We start from the raw sequence: 18810 nt of genomic DNA, 5'->3' as shown, positions 1-18810 counted from the left end.
GGCCGGACAGACGGCCGGGCAGGCAGACAGACGGACAGGCAGGCAGGCAGGCAGGCTCCTGGAGGAGAAGATGCTGCCGGGGAACAACGCCTGCATCTGAGCGCACCGAGGACCAGCCCAGCCGACGCGAGGAGGTGCGGAACCGACCCATCCTCCTCCTCCTCCTCCACCCTATAAAAAAAAAAAAAAAAAAAAAAAAAAGCACATATAAAGAGAACAGGAAGAAGATCACATGTTATAATAATCCCCTCTGCAGCCAGACAGGACCAGAGAGGCGAACTGCCCGCTCGGGACCGAGGGATGTGCTAGAGGCAGAGAGGAAACTTGAGGCTAACTCCCAGCCCCGGAGGGAGGGAACCCCAACCCTGAGCCTCGCTGCAGCCGGAGGGAGGCAGGAGCTGCCCTCCAGCCCCCCTTTTTTTCCCCGCACCTGAGCGCAGCCCCTGCCCCAGGCTCCCTCCGGCAGCCCCGACCCCGAGCAGGGGTCCCCCGGCCCCGGCGAGCCCCTCCCTGCTTTGGGGTTTTGCTCTTAGCCCCTGGCGCTTGCTGTGGGATCAGTGGCTTCCGTGCCAGCGGAGGGAGGAGGGCTAGGAAATAAAATCGAGCAACCCAAACTGAAAAGAGAGAAGAGCCAGGAAAGCACTTGCTTCTCATCAGCTCTCAGCGAGAAAAGCCAACTCTCTTCTTATGACCCTCTGCTGCAGGGAGCAAAGGGGAAGCGGGTTTTGGGGCAGAGCTCCCACCCAAGCGGGGTTCCCGCAGCCAGGACCCCATCGCCACCCCGGCTAGCTGCGGGGGCTGCCAGGGGGGGTAGGGAAGGTTGCCAGGGGGCAGGAAGCCAAAACGAAGCTCCAGCAAAAGCAAGGAGCAGCAAGGAAAGTTTCGGACTAGCATCCGCAAGAGAGCGGAGCGAAGAGAGCTCCCCCGCGTCGCACCAGCCCTCGATGGTGCATTCAGGGGGCTGCAGCAGGGATGTGAACATCCCCGGCCCGCTGCATGGAGAGGGGTGAAGACACGGGAAACCCTTGTTATTTATTTATTTATTGGAAGCGATGTACGGGTGACACCCAGAAGGCATCTGAGCCCTGAAAGAGGAGAAAAAAAAAAAAAAAAAGCCTCCAGACCCAAAGGAAAACAAGAAGAATGAGACAGCAGCCTTGACCCCTGCACTAAGAGGAAGGTGAGCAGAAAGAAAGAAAGAAAATACAGAAAAGCCATGCAAGCACCAAACCTGTAGTTTACTGCAGCTCTTTTTTGCTTCACCGAGGACAGATATTTTACCGACAGCCATGCAGCATAAAGGCATCGTGCTGATTGTGTTCTTGGAATATTTTATTTCTGGCCACGGAGGAGCAGGTAAGCAAAATAAATCAATATTGCCATTCATGAAACAATTTATCTTAAGTTGAGCAAGGGGAAAAGGAATATAAATCTAATCTGTAAAGTATGGTAATTTTTTTATGTCAACCTCATTTTAGATCGCATTTTTACAAGGAATCTGTGTTAGTCAATGTATACAAATGCCTCTTATTCCTTGTGATACACAGCTTTACAGCTCAGCTTCCCCCCAAAGACTTATAATAGGATGTACTGTTTCATACATTCTTAAAGGGAAAAGGTGTATTATTTTTGTGAATGAAAGAAAAATAAGGAGAAAGAAAGAGGTGGATAGATTGAGATATGCTGGATGTTTGTTTTGAGGAAGAAACACTGCCTTCCTGGGCAGGACAAGAGTGAAATGACAAGATCCTTGGACAGCACCACTGAAGGAATCTGAATTATTCTCTGCTAACTTCATTTTTCATCATTAAAAGTCAGAGACACTTCTTAGGAATTCCTGTTAATCCAAGAAAACCCACTCATTCAGTTTATTCACTGATTCAATAGTTAACATGCAGTGGACAAGATTAAATCAGTATTAGAGAAAAAACAAACAAACAAACAAACAAAAAAAAACCAACAGGGTAGGGCAGAAAGAGAAGTTGATAAGTTGTGTGTGTATATGTGGGTGTACAAATGAGCATACATAAGAGTGATATAGCTGTGCTGGTATTCACATAGGCTTCTACAAATGCCTGGATTATGATAGAGACTAATTTCTTAAGGGAAAGGAAGCAAAGCATTAGATTGCTTTCTTTCTGCTATGGTTTAACAAATCTTTAAGGTTAAAAGGGATGAATTATACAGATCAGCCCAGAAAAAATATAAACAAGCGTTGTTGACAAAACAGCAATATGTCCTTGGTGACTTTCTCATTGGGATACTGGCTTGGGATCTGTCTTTCTGCAGAGCAAAGCATACCAGTGGTTTAAATTTCACCTGCGTGCTCAGAGTATTAGGACTGGAGCAATGCTCCTCATGCAGTGATTATAAAGTGACTGAAGTGTTCAGATACCATGCAGGCTTCGGTAAAATCAAAGGCAGATCAGGAGGCTTCAGCTCAGATTATGGCTTAGTTAGAACCTTCTTAATAACACAGACATTAGATTTCCTAACTGCAGAAGTTATTTTCTTAAAAACTGAAAATAGCTCATAAATTTAAAGTCCTGCCAGATTATCCTGTGACTCACTTGGGAAAACATTTGGCTATCACAACATTACAGGGACCGATTGGAGGGAGGACACGGTATCCTAGTCTTCTTGGTGTTTTATCTTGGGCATTCACTAGTCTCCTGGGCTAGGACTCTCCCTGCAGGATACATATGTTGAAACATAGCACAGGAAGGTTACGGAGATGTCTTGTAAACTTGCTGATGCTGCTGCAGAAAGCAGCCTGCTATAAACTAACCCTAATTTGCTCTGTATCCAATACATAAAGTGAAAATGAATCTTCAAGGAAAAGCAGCCCACAGCTGACCATGTGGAGCTAAACACTCTCAGAATAACATTGTAGGACACCATGATTAACAGCAAAATAATTGACTATTGAAGGTGACGACACTAAGGATTCAAAGTCACTTTAAATAAATATAGACTGCCAAAAGGTTGCACAAACCACCCTTCTGTGAAAGCCTATGGGCTACCTGTTCATTTTTAATTCTTTTTTCTTTTTAAGAAGCAAGGTAAAAATCTTGAACTGACCTTAAATCTTTCTGGGTCCTATCGGAGGCAGGGACAGTATTGCTTAGACTGTTAGTTCTGGGAGTATTTAGCCAATCTGTGTAAAAGGAAGCAGACAGGTGTACAGAGAAGTATGTCCATCATCTTCTACTAGCCTACACAGGAATTTCCTTTTTCAGCACTATAGTTGGTCCGTCCCGGTCAGAAGTGAAACAAATTGCTGGGCAGTTGTGTGGGGAGTACCTGGAGTACAAAATTTGTGGCAAGTGACTTATTTGCCTTCTGCCACCTCTGCAGAGGAGACAGCCACAGTTGTCAGGATTGGCTCCTTAGATCTTTAAATACAATGCAAGGGGAAAAAATCTTAGCTGTTAGGCTGGAGGAGTCACCTAGGTTTTAAATCATCAGACATGGACCTTCCCCTCATCTTATGCAGGTGGAGGGCCTTTTTCCCCTCATATAAAGCCCATGGCAGCCTGAAAACTCTTGCATATGGGGCCAGCTGCTCACAGGGCTGACAGCAGCCTGGGCTCTCCTTTCGCTCCTGGCCAGCCGCAGCCCTCCCCAGGGAGCAGCACCCAGGGTGCTGGGCCAGCTCTCCTCCCGATGGCAGCCCTCCAAAAGGGGGCGTGGTGTGGTCAAAAATGGCCATTTCTTGCACCAAGCTTATGGTCAGCTGCAGGACCTCGTTATTTGCTGGGTTTGGTTTCCTCTGGGCTGGGATTGTTCAGCTCTTCTGCAATAAGGGTGCAGGTGCTGGTGCCCACTGCTGCTCCAGAAAGGATGCTGCAGGCAGACTGCAACTGCCTGCAGTGAAAGAGAGCCCAGATCTGGGATCTTATTCTCATTCTGCCCATGCCTCAGGCCATGGGAGCAGTTTAGTCTTGTAGCATATTCAGAACATCACCTTTAGGGTATTTATGAAGGCTAGCTCATCAGCTTCAGTTGTGAGGCTACTCACAAATGGGTGACAACTTGCTAAATTTGTTGCATGCTGTCCCCAGACAAACCAAAGGGTTGTAGCACTTCTGTTGAAACCAGCATTGAGGACCAAAGTCCTAGATTTGATTAATAAAACCTTGAGCAATTCATGTCCCCAGGACAGTGGGCTTTAGAATGGCATTTAAAAATCTTTGCTTATTAAGAAAAAAATTAAGCAAATGTAGAACAAGTGAAATCTAGTTTGGACACAGATGGTAAAACTGCTCCATCAAAAACTTTGCAGAAGAAGCCCAAAGATCTATTCAGAAGGGTGAAAATTGCTCTCCTGTTTCACTGTAAGAGACTCAAATGCACAAAATCACAATTTTTGCATATGAAAAAGAAATAAAACCCCCAATTCGAATCACACAGAAAATATTAGGCGTTTTTCTAGTCATGTCAGCGGGCTTTGACTCAGTTGCCATATGACCTTTCTTCTGCTGGATATCCATGGAGGGCAGAAAAATAAATAAATAAATAAAACATTGGATATGTTTTTAGTTAATATCCATAAGGTTACAAGACCATGAAGGAAGACACCTCTGCTTGAAATGGTGTCCCAGCCATATCATCAGTGTGACCTCCCCTGAAATGTAAGTCTCCCCAGCCATCAGCTAACACCATTGTTAGAACACGTGCCAGCCAAGTGCCACTGACCTGCCGCTTTGTGGCACAGCTCAGAGGGAGCAGAAAGACAAATAGATTCATGATATCACTTCTGGAGCCAAGCTGTCCATCATGGAGTATAAGCTAATCAACTTCAATACCGGGCAGTGCCCGTGCACAATCAAACTGTTTCATTTTTTATTAATTATTCAGTGAGCCCTCTCCGGTTAAGTTGCTTGTTTGCCTGGCTGCTGTTTCTCTTCTGCAGCAGTACCCCCTCGCTGTCCAAATTCCACACTTGATGTTGTTTCCGCAGAATCGGTGAGTGATGGGAAGGCTGCACTATCCCTTCAGCCAAGCAATGTTCTGCCAATTGATTTCTTTAAATGCAAAGTTTTTAATGAACTGCAGATTTTGTTTTCCACCATCCCTCCTTCTCTCAAACTCCCTTCAGCTAATTTACATGTTGCTCTTCTCCCATTTTCCTTATGGCACAGCAGTTTGGACAGAAAATATTTATCAATGTTGCTGCATTAGCTGGGAAGGCAGATAAAGCTTCTTGTGACTGTTCAGGAGAACAACCACCAGTCTTCCTCCTTTTCCAGGTTCAGATAAAAACAGCTGAAAAACTTGGTGTGAGACTGATAGCCCATTAATGGGAAATGTAAAAAGCAGCCATTCCTTTTAAAAAATGTTTCCTTTTTTACTTTCTCACATTCTTGTCTGCAAAGCTTCCCCTGTGCAACTCCTTAAATTTAGAACTCCAGCATGCCATTTCCTCTGTGAAAGCATCAGTGGTGTGGTGCATCAATAAAGATGGACTTTCTTTTAATTACACTGTATATGAATCCATAACCCAATAGCATTTGTAACACGAAGCCACTCTTGTTCAGAACTAAGCAATCTGGACTCTTGTCAGAGCTAATGCTTGTTCAAAGCTCAGCTATAAAGCTGGTCCCACTACAATTCTCTGGAGGCAAAGATGACACCTCTCTGCAGCACGGAGCAAAAGCACTTACTATCCAATCTACTTTAAATGCAGAAATTTCTGCACTTTCCTTATTTCCAGTAATTTCTACTGAACAGCTGAGACATGAGCAAGTCAGACCAGATAATGTGGGCATTTAAGTGCCACTTGCAAAGACTTTCTTGAGGCATTGCAGTTGCAGGTCATTTTATTTTTGCTGACCTGCAAGGATGGATTTATCTTTATCTCAAGAACTGTGCATGACTCAGTGAAATTCACCCTCCAGGCAGAAAAATTTGGAATGTCAATTGTTCTGCAAAAAGGACAAAGCTCTAAACAACTTTTGGTGAAACCTGAATCCTTTCCCATGAAAAGACTCAGAGAAATTGCAAGAAACCTTCCAGGTAAAATGTCTGAACCTCCTGGTGTTCCCCTGTTACTCTACTAGCCTCAGATAAGAAGTTTATGTTCAGAAAGAAAATTACTTGACGTGTTTGTCAAGCAGTCAGGGTGGTAAGAGGGCTTGGTGGAGGATCTCCAGCAGTGCTAAGAATCAACTGCTCAGTTGCAGATGGGGAGCAAAGAACAGAACAAGCATCACCATCTTCTTTCCTTTCATTTCCAGCTGACTTCTGAAAGTCCTCATTTTCTTCATTCTCCTCATTCCCACCTCATGGTGGGACAGCTTTCATTCCTTCAATTCAAGGACAATTAGGTGCAGACCAGACACTGCTGCCCTCCAAGCTCTGCCAGTCTCCTAGGATTTCACTGGAAGACCCAAATAAATCTTGGCCTTCCCATCATAGCCAATGGTGGAAGACCACCTCCAACAGGAGGAAGCCTTCTATGTCTCCTGACAACTGTCCTTCCCTGAGACTCCTGCTAAAACTGTCTGCGAGGCAAACACACATTAAATCCAAGTGCCCCTGAAGGTGGCTTCCATCTATTTCTAAGTAAAGAGCATTTTTGGATCATCCACTTCCATGCTACCTGAAATTTAATATCACCTTACATTGTATGGAAGCTAAAATAGCACACACCATTGGTCAATGGGATCCAGTGGATGTGCAGCAGCTTGATTATTTGTCCTAATCCTGGAATGCAAAATGCATGAGATGTTTTCCAAAACAATATCTATCCCTTTCTCTTCTGGTCTGTGCAGAGCTATCATTAAGGAACCAAAGACAGAAGTAACTTAGAGGCAAAACTGCAGGCTCGATGCATTTTTTTCACCTTAATTCTTTGGGAAAGAAGAACACCAGCTTCACCCAAATACACTTATGCTTGGGCTAATTTTGTAAGGCTGAATCAAAATGAATTTTTTTTGGCCTAACTTGATTTGAAAATTTATTTTGCCTGTGGAAGACCAAATATAAACTGAGTGGGGATTTTAAAATTTGACCTAGAATCTTGAACTAATAGCTGACCTTTGAACTGCTCCTAGATTACCCAGGGTTTACGGTCATCCTATGTTTCATTGGAAGGGTCATTTCCTGTAGGACTTATATTGAGTCATCTGACTTGTGACCTCTTGGATTAGATTTGTGACCTTGCAAGGTCAGTCTTTAACTCATTCTGGACTGTTAAATTGCAAAGAGGACATTGTATGTCATTAGAGAAACAGTTTTCTCCAATTTGGTAATAAGGTTTTGGGAGTGACCTGTAAATCCAGTGTCACAAAACACTACTAATTTCCAAACAATATTAGGATTTTGTAGTTGTCCTTACCTTTCCTAATTTAGAAATAAGTAGATGCATACATTGAAGATACCAAAACTTTTTTTTTTGCTGTACCCGCAAACTTGGCAAACAGAATGTATTCCCCTATCTCCATGTCAATGTGTTAAAAAAAGAAAAAAGAAAAAAGAAGAAAAAAAAAAAAAAAAAAAAAAAAACGACTTGATTTTCAGCTCTGATAAGTATTAGAAAATCCACCTCATCTCAATAGGAGTAGCAGAAATTCAGTGCCTTTTAAAATCAGGTCAATAACATATAAGTATAGAGATATATGCTTTCTTCACGTGATTTTATGTGCAAACAATGTCTGCAATTTGTTGGACAGGAATCATCTCTTTTCTTAATGAATCTATAATGTACAGTACAGTTTAGCTTAGCTTTCTGATTACAGTAAAATAAACATATTGCACAGATTCAGCCCTCAGATATGCAGCTGTACAAAAGTAAGAGTAAGAAAACACAAGATTCCTGTAGTTAAATGTAAAACTTAATAGACTGATGCAACTGCATTTGCAACAGGTATCAAAGTTAGAGCTTCAAGTGCTTATGGGTAAAGGCTGAGTTTTCTGAAGATTTCAGTTTCTAAGTCAGGCACCTAAACCAATGACTAGATTTATTGAGAATCTCCCTCTAGACTTTGCGTGAATGAAGATCTCCTTAGGACAAGCCCTCTTGGATGTCGGTCCCCAGAAGAGGACTCCAAACATTTGCACGGTCACCTGTCTTACAGCTTGAGAATTGTTTGAGGAGTTCTGCTTAGCTTTATTTCTTTTGCCTGTCTTTCAGATCCCATGAGGCTACAAGCTTTCCGCTGTAATGGCCGTTCTTGCAACCCTCCGGTGGGAAACCTTGCAAGAGGGAGGACACCAGTCACCCTCACCACATGCGGGCAGAACAGCACAGAACTGTACTGCTTCTACCCAGACCAAAACCTCCTCCACCTGGCCTCCCGTGGCTGTGGGCAGCCTCGCTGCACCAAATGCAATGCCAACCAGCCTGATAACTCCCATCTCCCTGCTGACATGACAGATGATTTCTTCGCAAATCCAGTCTCCTGGTGGCAGTCTGCCCAAGGGGTGCACAGGGAAGAAATCAGGCTGGACTTCGAAACTGAGTTCTACCTGACCCATGTCATCGCTGTGTTCAAGTCCCCGCGCCCAGCCGCGATGGTGCTGGAAAGATCCCAGGACTATGGGCAGACTTGGAGGCCCTACAAGTATTTCTCTGTCAACTGTACAGCGACTTTCGGGCTCCAGGATGATCTCACTGAGGAGGGCTCCATGTGTACTTCCAGATACTCAGATGCAGTGCCCTGCACCAGAGGAGAGGTAAGCGATAACTAAGGTTTGGACAAAGTTTAATGTCAGACAGTTAAAGACTGGCTGAGAGTTGGAGAGTACAAGCTCAGAGGGACACTGTGCCTATAAATTAAGAAATGTAGCCCCTTCTCAAAGGCTTTATGTTAAGAAAATAAAGGGGAAGAAATAAAGAAATGATATATCAATGAAAACGAATGGAAATGTTTTAGCAAGTTTCTTTTATGAGAGCTGCAGAGGATAAGATTAACATTTTTGCCTATTTTTACATTGCAGATGCCAATAACTGAAGTAAAACACCACTAAAAACAGATGTAGAAAAAACACACATTTGTAGAGCCTTATTTATCCAAAATGTTTTCCTCCTTTATGATGACATGAACAGCACTTTCAAATTGTCTTTCACCATATAAAAGGTCCTGAATGTTTTAAATACTACCTTCTCTGAACATTTCATGCAATGACTCCTGCTGGGGGTGTCCATTCTGGTTGTATCAAGACATAGGCTCCAAAAATGAAACCATTTAGAAACAGGAACTCTGACTGAGCAGCCAGATTCCACTGTTCAGCAGGGGAAAAGGGTCCTCCTTTGGTATGAATATTCTGATTAAATATTCAGAAGGCTTTCTTTTAAAATAAATGCACAATTGTTCTGATAAATTCCTCTGAGAAGAACATAAGTGACTGCTTAGTAATCAGATTATTAGTTTAGTTATAACCTTTTGCATTCATTAATCTCAAAATAATCAGATGGGAAAGAAGGTAAGTATCATTGGTGTGGTTTTTTTTTAGAGGAGACAGAAAAGCACACAGAAAGGCTATAAGACATTCCTGTAGTCCCGCCAGAGGCTGGAATCCTTTCACTTCCTTCTCTCTTCCTTAGAGAAGTCACAGTCCTCTTGGTTTCCCTGTCTGGAAGTGATCACACAGGTTTGGCAGTAATACTTGCTGTAAATTAAGCTCAGGTGTGAGGTAAATGATCCCAATAGCCTTCAGAAAAACACAGTGGTTTCAGTAATGCACTTCAAAACGCACTTGAGGAGAAAGAAATCAGTGTCCTACACCTGAGACAGAAAAAGAGCAGCATGGAGCGACTGAGTCAACCTTTGTGCAACAAGGCTGGGAAACATCTCTGAGTATTGGAAATCTGGAGCAAATCATCTAACTACTGTCTTCTTCCTGGAGTAGTAATTCTGCTAGTTAGTTATTAGGATACAATGAAGTCATATACATCCAATTGTCTTCTGTAGAGAGGTTAGAATTTGCCACGTCAATACATAATCTAGGCAACAATTGTGATTTTCCACTGTTTTGTGCCATCCAAAGAAAAATCTGGAAGTACTTTGCAAGATCTATATAATGATCTTCAGCACGCATACAACAGTCCTGTTGCCATTTCACAGATGGGGAAGCTTCCATAGAAAGGTGGAAGTGGTTTGTGGTGAAACAGGACAGTTCTGGTAAAATAAGGAATAGAATTCAGGGTTTGAGGAAAATGGCTTGGCCTTAGACACAAAACAACTCTTCCTTTTCTATACAGTATCTCCTGTTACCCTGCACTATATAGGGTTTTGTGCTTGCTTAACCTTGGGGAATATCATTAAGACCGCGTGTTGCTGCTGAAACAAATCCAAGAGGTGGATGGCAGAAAATCAAATAATAAAACACACATCCAACAAAAGCCTTTGTCATTACAAGTGTCAAATGATTCTTTCTACTTGGGCAGCAACCACACCAAAAAGAATATGCGTATCTTTAATCAATTCATGCTGTAGTAGTAGATGTTAGAAAATAATAGTAACAGTGAGAACAGTCATATATTTACAGGTCATGTCCTTGCAGATCCCAAATACTTTCATGAACTGTTACATGAATTGAATACATGCAGAGGTCACTTCCTCTATGGGATGGAGAGCTGAAGCTTTAAAGCAGCACATGGGAATCTGTACAGCTACTTAACAGAGAACAAGCTAAACAGTTTCACAGCAAATAAACTCAAAAGGATTCTGGAGTTCTGAATAGACTTTACAGAGAACTCTTAACCAAGCTATCAAATATTGCTATGGCAAGGGTGCAAAAGCGTCAGACTTTTCAGGTCAGCAATATGACACAGCAGATTCTTTTGTGAATGAAAATAAAAGGCAGCAGAGAGTAGTTATTTAAAGTGATACCTGATCAGATTTGCCTGAGTGACATTGCTGCTCTTACTACAAGTCTCGTGGGAGCTTTGCCCACACATCCCAGAACTGCAGCTTTACAATTTATTTTAAAGATGTCACAAAAGTCACAAGGGTATCCCTTCAAGCACTAACTCCCAGCTGAGGTGGATGGAAGCTGAATCCCCATCAGTGCTTTGTGCAGTGTTCTCTCCTTTTGCACCCTCACTCTGACCTATCCAATTACTGATGGTGGCTAAGCCTTGGAGGGCTCAGGAGCTCACATCACAAGCTGACATTTCTGAAATGATCAAAACTGTTTCCAACCTAATTTCTAATTCATGCACTGAGATGAATGTCAGTTTTCTCTACTGAGGGACAGTCAGGTTTTTCTTGGGTGCTGTTCTATTCACTTTCAGAAGAGATGCAAAATTCCCTTTTAACAGGGCACAAAAGGAATCAAAAAGAGGAGATTGCTTACTAAGAACACTTAGGTTTAAAACCCATGGGAGACACATCATGGAACAAGATTTCTGGTCAGCTGGCTTCCAGACCTGAGAGTGTGGGTGGGTAAAGAGAAGGTGGCAGAGTTGCAGTAACCTACATGCATCTATAAACTGACACGCGTGTCCCTGAGTCAGCACACTCTGGTGAGCCTTTAAGACCACTGGAAGAGTCTGGGAGCATAAAAAGAAACATGGCAGAAGAAAAACTTTGAGAAGCTTAGAATGGAAGCAAAATCCCTTTAGGGGGGTGATATTACAATGTCACAAAAGAACCCAATGTATCACTACATTAAGCTGTATCCCCCTTTTTTGGTGAATCATCCTTTGTCTTTCACCTCTTGTTAGGGTCACACATCTCCACTTCAGATGGGGTACAGCTGAGACAGACGGTGTCATACATTCAGGAACAAGTCCAGTAGAAATGCAAGGAGATGATTTTTAGTGTCCCTTTTGCAGTTTTCTTTTACTCCAGCATTAATTATATCCCTTGCTCCTGCACTTTTGGAGATAAAATCTCAGATCCTGGATCTCCCCATCTTAATTCTTCTGGCAAAGAACTTAGGCTATTGATAGTTTCTGATTTTGGAGTCAGAGCAATTTATTCACTGCCAGTTGTCTACAAATCATTTGCTTCACTTGTTTTATCTCTTTGAACAAGAGCTTCCATTGGCTGAATTCCCAGGACATCATTCTTGTCATTTGTCTCACCTTTTAGCCACAGCGAAACCTATACTATGAGCTCATTAGTTACGTTGGGCATCCAAACTTCCAGCTACAGTTCCAGCACTCCAGTTTTCAGCAAACTGTTTCTTCCTCAGTCTTTGTAACCATTAGAGATTAATAAGGAGCCTCTAATTCTCAAGCTTGTTTAGCAATGTTTAGCAATGTCTATTAGTTGTTATGTTTGCACCTGTACTCGCTAATTCTACATATTTTATAGATCAAATTTACACTGGTAAGTTAATCACCTGAAGTCATGTAATGTTGAAATCTAAAAGTGAATAGGGAGCCCGACACTCATTCATTCAAACTTTGCCAGTTCAACTTAGCAGTCCTGCAGTTTACTAGGAGAAGCACTAGACATGCAATTTCTTTAATCATTTGTTTATAATACCATATACAATATGTTTTGAATTGCAGCAAGGGAAGAAATAAACTACAAAGCATGTTCCAATCCCTGCAAGCATTTTGTTTTCTTTCATTGGTGTTGATCTGCAAGCCACCTGAGCATGATACATTGGTTTCTTGCCACTCTTTCCTAGAAGTCCTTGTTACTGAATATGCCAAAAACCTGTGTCTCCATAGGCCTTTGCCAGTTCCAATACAATTTTTCCTCTTTGTCTCCAAATTGTAGCTGAGTCAGGGCCAACCCAGACTGACAGCTGGCCCCAAACATCATGTCAAGGGTTTGAATCACGCCTCGATAAGTCAAGTTAATTAGGGGTACAGCAGTCAAAGTGGTTTTAAAAACCAAGCCGTTTTTTCTGTCTAGCAACCCACTTGCCTATCATAACCCAATAAGCTTGTTACAGGGTCTTTCCTTCCAAAGTGGTGGTGTGTTAGTTGAGTGAGCACAGTTCAGTCTCTAGTTTCTTGGGTTACAAATGAAGTAGAAGCCTAAAATGAACCTTCAGGTCAGCCATTGGAAATCTAACTCTAACCCAGACAAAAGGAGAAATTACCACCATGTTGCATCAGATGTTAGTGTGACTTACAGTTCATACACCAGCTGGGGAAAACAGGGACCAAAATGTTTCAACCTGCATCCTGACAGCATGTGCAGTTAAGGAGTGCAGTCAACTATCTGACAAATTAAGAGCAGGTTTTTAATAAACTGGAATATTGGGAAACGAAAACAAATGTTCTCTTCCATCTACAGTGATGTTTGCATGAAAGGAAGACATTAGCATGCAAAGCTGGGTGTAACATTAACCTGCTTATAACCACAAGACCCTAAAGAAGACTCTACCGCTATTGGGTCTGGCTAGAGGAAGGTAGTTTTAAATCAAAAGCTGGTTCGTTTATGTGAATGTCTGCGTGACAGATGACACCAACGAAGTGTGATATAATAAACCCATTACTGGAATTCACTGGGGGCTGGAAGAATTGTGTATGGCTGAATTAGGTACTGGTTTCTATGGCAACAAGTTAAATGTGCCTTGTGCAGAAGACCTGTTCCTTCCCCGTTTTGTAGCCTGTGGTGACCTCTTTAGGGACAGAAGTCCCCAACAGCGTCTTTTATCAAAGATCAGTGGACTTGCTTTGTAGCTGAGAGACTTTTAATCACTCTCCTGAACACACTCTGTGAGTGTCAGATCAAGACGTGGTGTGATGGGATGCAATTCTGTCTGCTTCAAAAGCCACCGGGCTGTTCAGACAGAAGCCACAGACAATTCTACTGAAGATCTTTGCCTCTGCACTGACACTGTGGATCTCTGCTGCCTTTCTCCATCTACAGGGACTCCTTGAGCAATGATTACTATGATGGGGAACCACTTGTGCATTAAACCAGGCCAGGGATGGGGCTCTGTGTGGAATGTGTGTGATCCTGCTCTAACAATCCACAATTTTTGCTGTCTTTTCTCAGGTTTTTCTTTCACTGTATTCATACCAAACCTTTTGATAAACAAAGGAGGATCCCCCTCCCCTCCCACACATACCTCATTAAGTGGCAGCATCAATAATTCAAGAGGTCACCACTGAGGCTTCAGTGACTTCTTAAAGGTCTGATCTCATACAGCAGTGGGGTCACTAAAAAGAAACATGCTCAGCATGTCACGAGGTTGAATTCCTAGTAGCTAAGGTGCAAGGGCAGGGTCTTGCACTGCAGTGAATTGTCCAACAGTCATCAGGGCTGTCCTCTAGAAGTTGTATGATGTTATTCTGACTTACAGATGGAAAAGATTCCAGGAGGGATTAGTCACTCCTGAAGGTAAGTGCCTGGTTGTTATGACTAGGGCCGTCTGTTCAGCATTTCGTTTAACTTGAACTGTAGAGGAGATAAAATGCAGAGGAAAGTTGAGAGGAAGCAGTTAACACCAGCAGTGTAAACAAACAGATAGCACTGCCAGGCCCTGCTTCCCTGGAGGAAGAATTAAGGGGCTCAAGTATTTGTGTCTGAAGGGAATTTGAACTGACATGAGACCAGTCCAGGATTCCCGTCCGTGACAAGTGAATTCAGGAGTGCACCAAGTGTCCTGCTCTGACCTGGTATGCAATGAGCCATTTCAGAGATATTTGGCACCTTATAAACCAGCTAGGAAGACAAAATAGTATTTTGAGCATTACTTCTGAATTTCCTGACATAATAGGCAGCAGATATCAAATCAATTTTTCTTCCTGCCCTGTTTTATGAAAGCTTAGTGAAAGTCGCAACTGTGAAAAAAGTTCTTGTCTAAAACATTACAGATCTTAGAGATTCATTGTTGTAATTTTTGAACTCCAGGCTAAAAATCACTTATTGTTTGCTCTTTACGATGAGTGTTGTCCACACCTCACTCTCCTGGTGAGACTATGTTCTTTACTAGATCTTTTCATGTGTAAGATTTCAGCCAAGACTTAAAGATATAAGTGGCTCCACTTATGAGAAATGGATGCTCTCCCATGAGGATGCAGCTCAGTAGACACTATGTGATACTAATGATAACTGGGTGTTTTAACTTTCCCTGACAATTCGGAGGAGTGAAATGAGACTCTTGCTCTCAGTCCAGGTCCCAGTAGGGCTGTCTGCGTCACAGAATTCCTCATGCCACCCTCTGCCATTTCAGAGCAAATATCATAACTCATCATGAAAAAGGACACTGCGCTGTGTGGGAGCAAGGAAGTGTTTTCAGATCCTCATGTAAGGTGATGCTGTGTAGAATGGAAGGAATTTTATCCATTCTCTACATACGGACTGCAGACTGAATGGTTTTGTACCCAACAGTCTAGATTTTGCACTCCAAATACATTATTTGGCTTGGTACAAGATACTGCTCCTTCCTACAAACCTTGTTTTTTACACAGATGTAGAAATTTATATCTGCAGATAACCTGAAGCTACAGGAAACATTTGGTTCAAGGAAGAAAAAAAAAGTCTGCATGGTTCTTCAGATTCGTCTGTCTCTAATCACAATTGTGCAGTCTTTCCCCATCATCGTATTGGCAGCGACGCCTAAATATTAATATTAATGCCACACTGACTGGATTACTGGAATAACCTCAAAACAGATGCAAATTGAAGGGACATTGACCTGTCCTGTTTTGGAAAACACAGAATGGGTTCAAGACACCACTGTATTGAAAGTAGTTGGTTTTACACAGATCAGATAACTTTAAAAAATCAAATGGACAAATAGATTATTTCTTTAACAAAATTTCATATTCCATGCTGGCTACTAACTTTTTTTTCTCAAGAAGACAGAAGAGCCGGGGATCTTGACTAAGAAACCCTATTCCATGAATCATCAGAATAAGCCTTCTGATAGCTAAGAGGGTATCTAGAGTTTCTTTGTGCTCTAGGCTATTTCAAAACAGGAAAAAAGGCTGCTTTTATAGTAAAGTCTACTGTTCCACAAGATGGAAGAATTTTAGTCAAGAGCTCCATCAAATAGATCAGAGGATATTTGCCACTGGGTAGGAAAAATTCTGAGACACAATTGTTTACTATTCCTTTATGAGCAAAATCAACTCACATGAAAATCTCTTAATGAAGAGGATTTAGGACTGATGAGAGTTTTTATTGCAGCTTCCTTCTGATGGGCCTAGTATAAGCACACAGACATTTCTGACCTCATTAACCTGATTGTGTGCAACATGATCAGCATAGCTTAAGGATGATTTGTAATACCAAATTCTTGTTCTGCACAAGGATCTTCTTTTGTAGGAGGCCATGCATTGGCTCTGCCCTCCATTTGTGACTCATATTCCTTGACCTTAGGCTATAAGCTTGCAAGGGGGAACCTTTGCTGTGTCCACATCTTTTCTGAATAATACTGGCTGGAAGATCAGGTTAAGAAAACAGAATTATCTGCATCAAGGATGGAGAGGCAAAACATGTGGCAAAAAATCAAAAATCTGAGGCACTGTCTCTGGAATGAAGATGATCTTTTGACTGGGGATAAAACATCACCCTCTGTGAAGCTGTGCCAACTTGTGTACAGCAAAACCAGCCAGCCCTTTAACAGTGGCTATCATTTTTAGCTTTGCACACTTACAGCATTCTCCAAACTTCCTTGCTCTTAGAAAGGTCAGGAGAGGACACAGTACTGACCATCTTTTTGAGGCGTAGCTGATTGACTTTTGAAAATGAGAATGACAAATATGCGCTTGATAGCAGATATGCTGATAAGCATGAATGCCCTACTCAGCATTCGGCTCCAGTGGCAGCTCCTGATTATAAGGGAAACTCAGGATTTAGGATGTATTTCCACAAAGGGTCGAGACTATAAAGGTGCTGAATACCCTTAATCTGCACACAGTTCAATGGAAACTGAAAGATTTCTAGGGTGTCCCTACATTACTCAGCCCTTAGCAGACTTAATCACCAGCAGATTTTCTTCTGTAGCTGTGCATATGCTATTTTTATAAAAACTACATCCTGATGCTTAGAGAAGTGACTGGGGGATAGCCTGTTACAACAAGAAAAGATCTTCCATAGAGCTTGACACCAGATAGAGACTTATATGAGAAATATCCTTGTGGTAATAATATCCCTGGGAAGCTGTTGTCAGAGCTTGCATCTTAATTATTAGAACATCTTTTTCATCACACTTTTTAAATCTCTTTTACATTAATGTAATGGAAAAGAGCAAATTTGCAAAACGTCTCTGGGAAATGAACAATGCACATGTTTTTCTTAAGCTAAGCAAAAGGCATAAGCCAAATGCCTATGTGTACAGAAGGAATCTCCTTCATGCGCTTCAGAAAGCAAAACACGACCTTGTGAAATAAACAAAGAACAGATAATACAGTGAAAATGAAGTGTCTCTTCCCACAGTGTATGACTCTAAGAGTTCATTAAGACTTAGATCTATTTCTAATCTAATCTTTCAAACATTTATATCAAAATGGTTGAAATTGCTAAACTTGTCTTTGACCGATTATTATTTTTTAAATTTTGAATGTATTGAACATCCATCCCTAGGGATTCTAAGAGAATTTACAGATATAAATTTATTAATCTTCCTCCCCTCCTGTGAAGTACTTGAGTACTTGTATCCTATTCTTAAAAAATGTAAGCAGGACATACAGTAGATGTACATGCTAAAGTAGTACTAAATACTGAATAAAACTGTGTTACCTCCACACAAAGTGCAGCTCACCTAAACCTATTTACATCGTCACAACATATCTGTTTAGACTCTGCTGACACAATCTTTGTTTAATTAAGTCCTTGATATCTTTGACTGGTATAAGGCTAGGGAAGACAAATTCTTTAATGGTTGTTGAATCCAAGAACATCTAAATGGCACTCCCAAAAGATTTCACTAGTGTTATGTCACCCAAATCAGATCTTTAACATTTAACAAATCTTGCTTTGGGAGAGATGAGGACAAACAAATCCAGCCTTATCACTGAGCTTATTCCAGGCAGAAATGTGTCATGAATTAATCATACAAGCAAACTCTTGTATCTCAACTGGAATGGAGCACTCTTTTTGCTTAAAAGGATATTGCAATCCCTGTGGGACAGCTAAGCTATTAATATGTCTATTCACAAACAAAATTCAGAGTTCTAAGGAAATATGGAAATGCCAAAACAGCTCTCCTGAAGACATGCAAAGCCTGAAATGAAAATATCTGGAAAACAATAAATCCACAGGAAATCTGATCTTTTTTCCAAGTTGTAAAGCAAAGAAACAAAAAACAACCCAGCTTCATGAAAGCAAATGTCACCATGCTGAAGAAGAGCACCCAACAACTGTTCTTTTGCCCAAAGAACTCAGTGCTGTCTGGGTACCAGTTAAGACATGGCGAGGATGGATGATCGACTGGAGATCCCAAGATGTGGACATCTCTCTAAACTTATTATGTATGCAAAATGATTGTCTACTAGCACAATATACAACATTTCCTTCATATTAATCGTAACACAAAGCAAGGCTATTGCCAGCAAGTAGAAGTATAATGCTGGAGAAGCACAGCAAAAAAAAACAAAAAAACAAAAAAACAACAACCCTTTGGCCATTATCTGGTCATTTCTTTCAGAGGAGCCCAGTAAAAACTCTGGTTCTTCACCTCATTCACCCTTCCTTTCTGTCTCCTGTGAGGAAATGCATACCTGTTTACAACTGGGAGCTCTGGTGCCCAGATACATTAAGCCTCTTGCTCAGGCTTGTATAAGGATGTCACTGGCAGGACCAGTGCAGATCTTGCAGAAGCTAAAAACATATTGGTTACCTGTTTTCAGATCTCTTGTCCTGGAGCAAAAAACTCTAATATTTATGTTCTTGAGCCAGTGATCTCTTAGGTATCCTCTGTTGAGCCATCCTGAAAGGAGAG

At 41.8% G+C, this 18810-nt stretch overlaps 1 protein-coding gene across 2 annotated transcripts in view; it reads left to right on the top strand.

Moving 5' to 3' along the window:
• Positions 1-18810, top strand: part of LOC101795858 (netrin-4) — a 52717-nt gene continuing 33907 nt past the window's right edge. The window contains exons 1-2 of one of the 2 annotated variants that reach the window (XM_072044556.1): positions 1-1180; positions 8138-8679. In XM_072044556.1, coding sequence (XP_071900657.1) covers positions 8143-8679 — 537 coding nt within the window. In that variant the 5' untranslated portion in view covers positions 1-1180; positions 8138-8142. Of the gene's footprint in view, positions 1357-8137; positions 8680-18810 lie in introns of both variants that reach the window. The other variant, XM_005025108.5, reaches the window with a different exon arrangement.

Source organism: Anas platyrhynchos, chromosome 13 (assembly GCF_047663525.1).
Source record: "Anas platyrhynchos isolate ZD024472 breed Pekin duck chromosome 13, IASCAAS_PekinDuck_T2T, whole genome shotgun sequence".
NCBI lineage: Eukaryota > Metazoa > Chordata > Aves > Anseriformes > Anatidae > Anas > Anas platyrhynchos.
The sequence above is the reverse complement of the archived record's forward strand: the minus strand, read 5'-3'. Positions and strand labels throughout refer to the sequence as shown.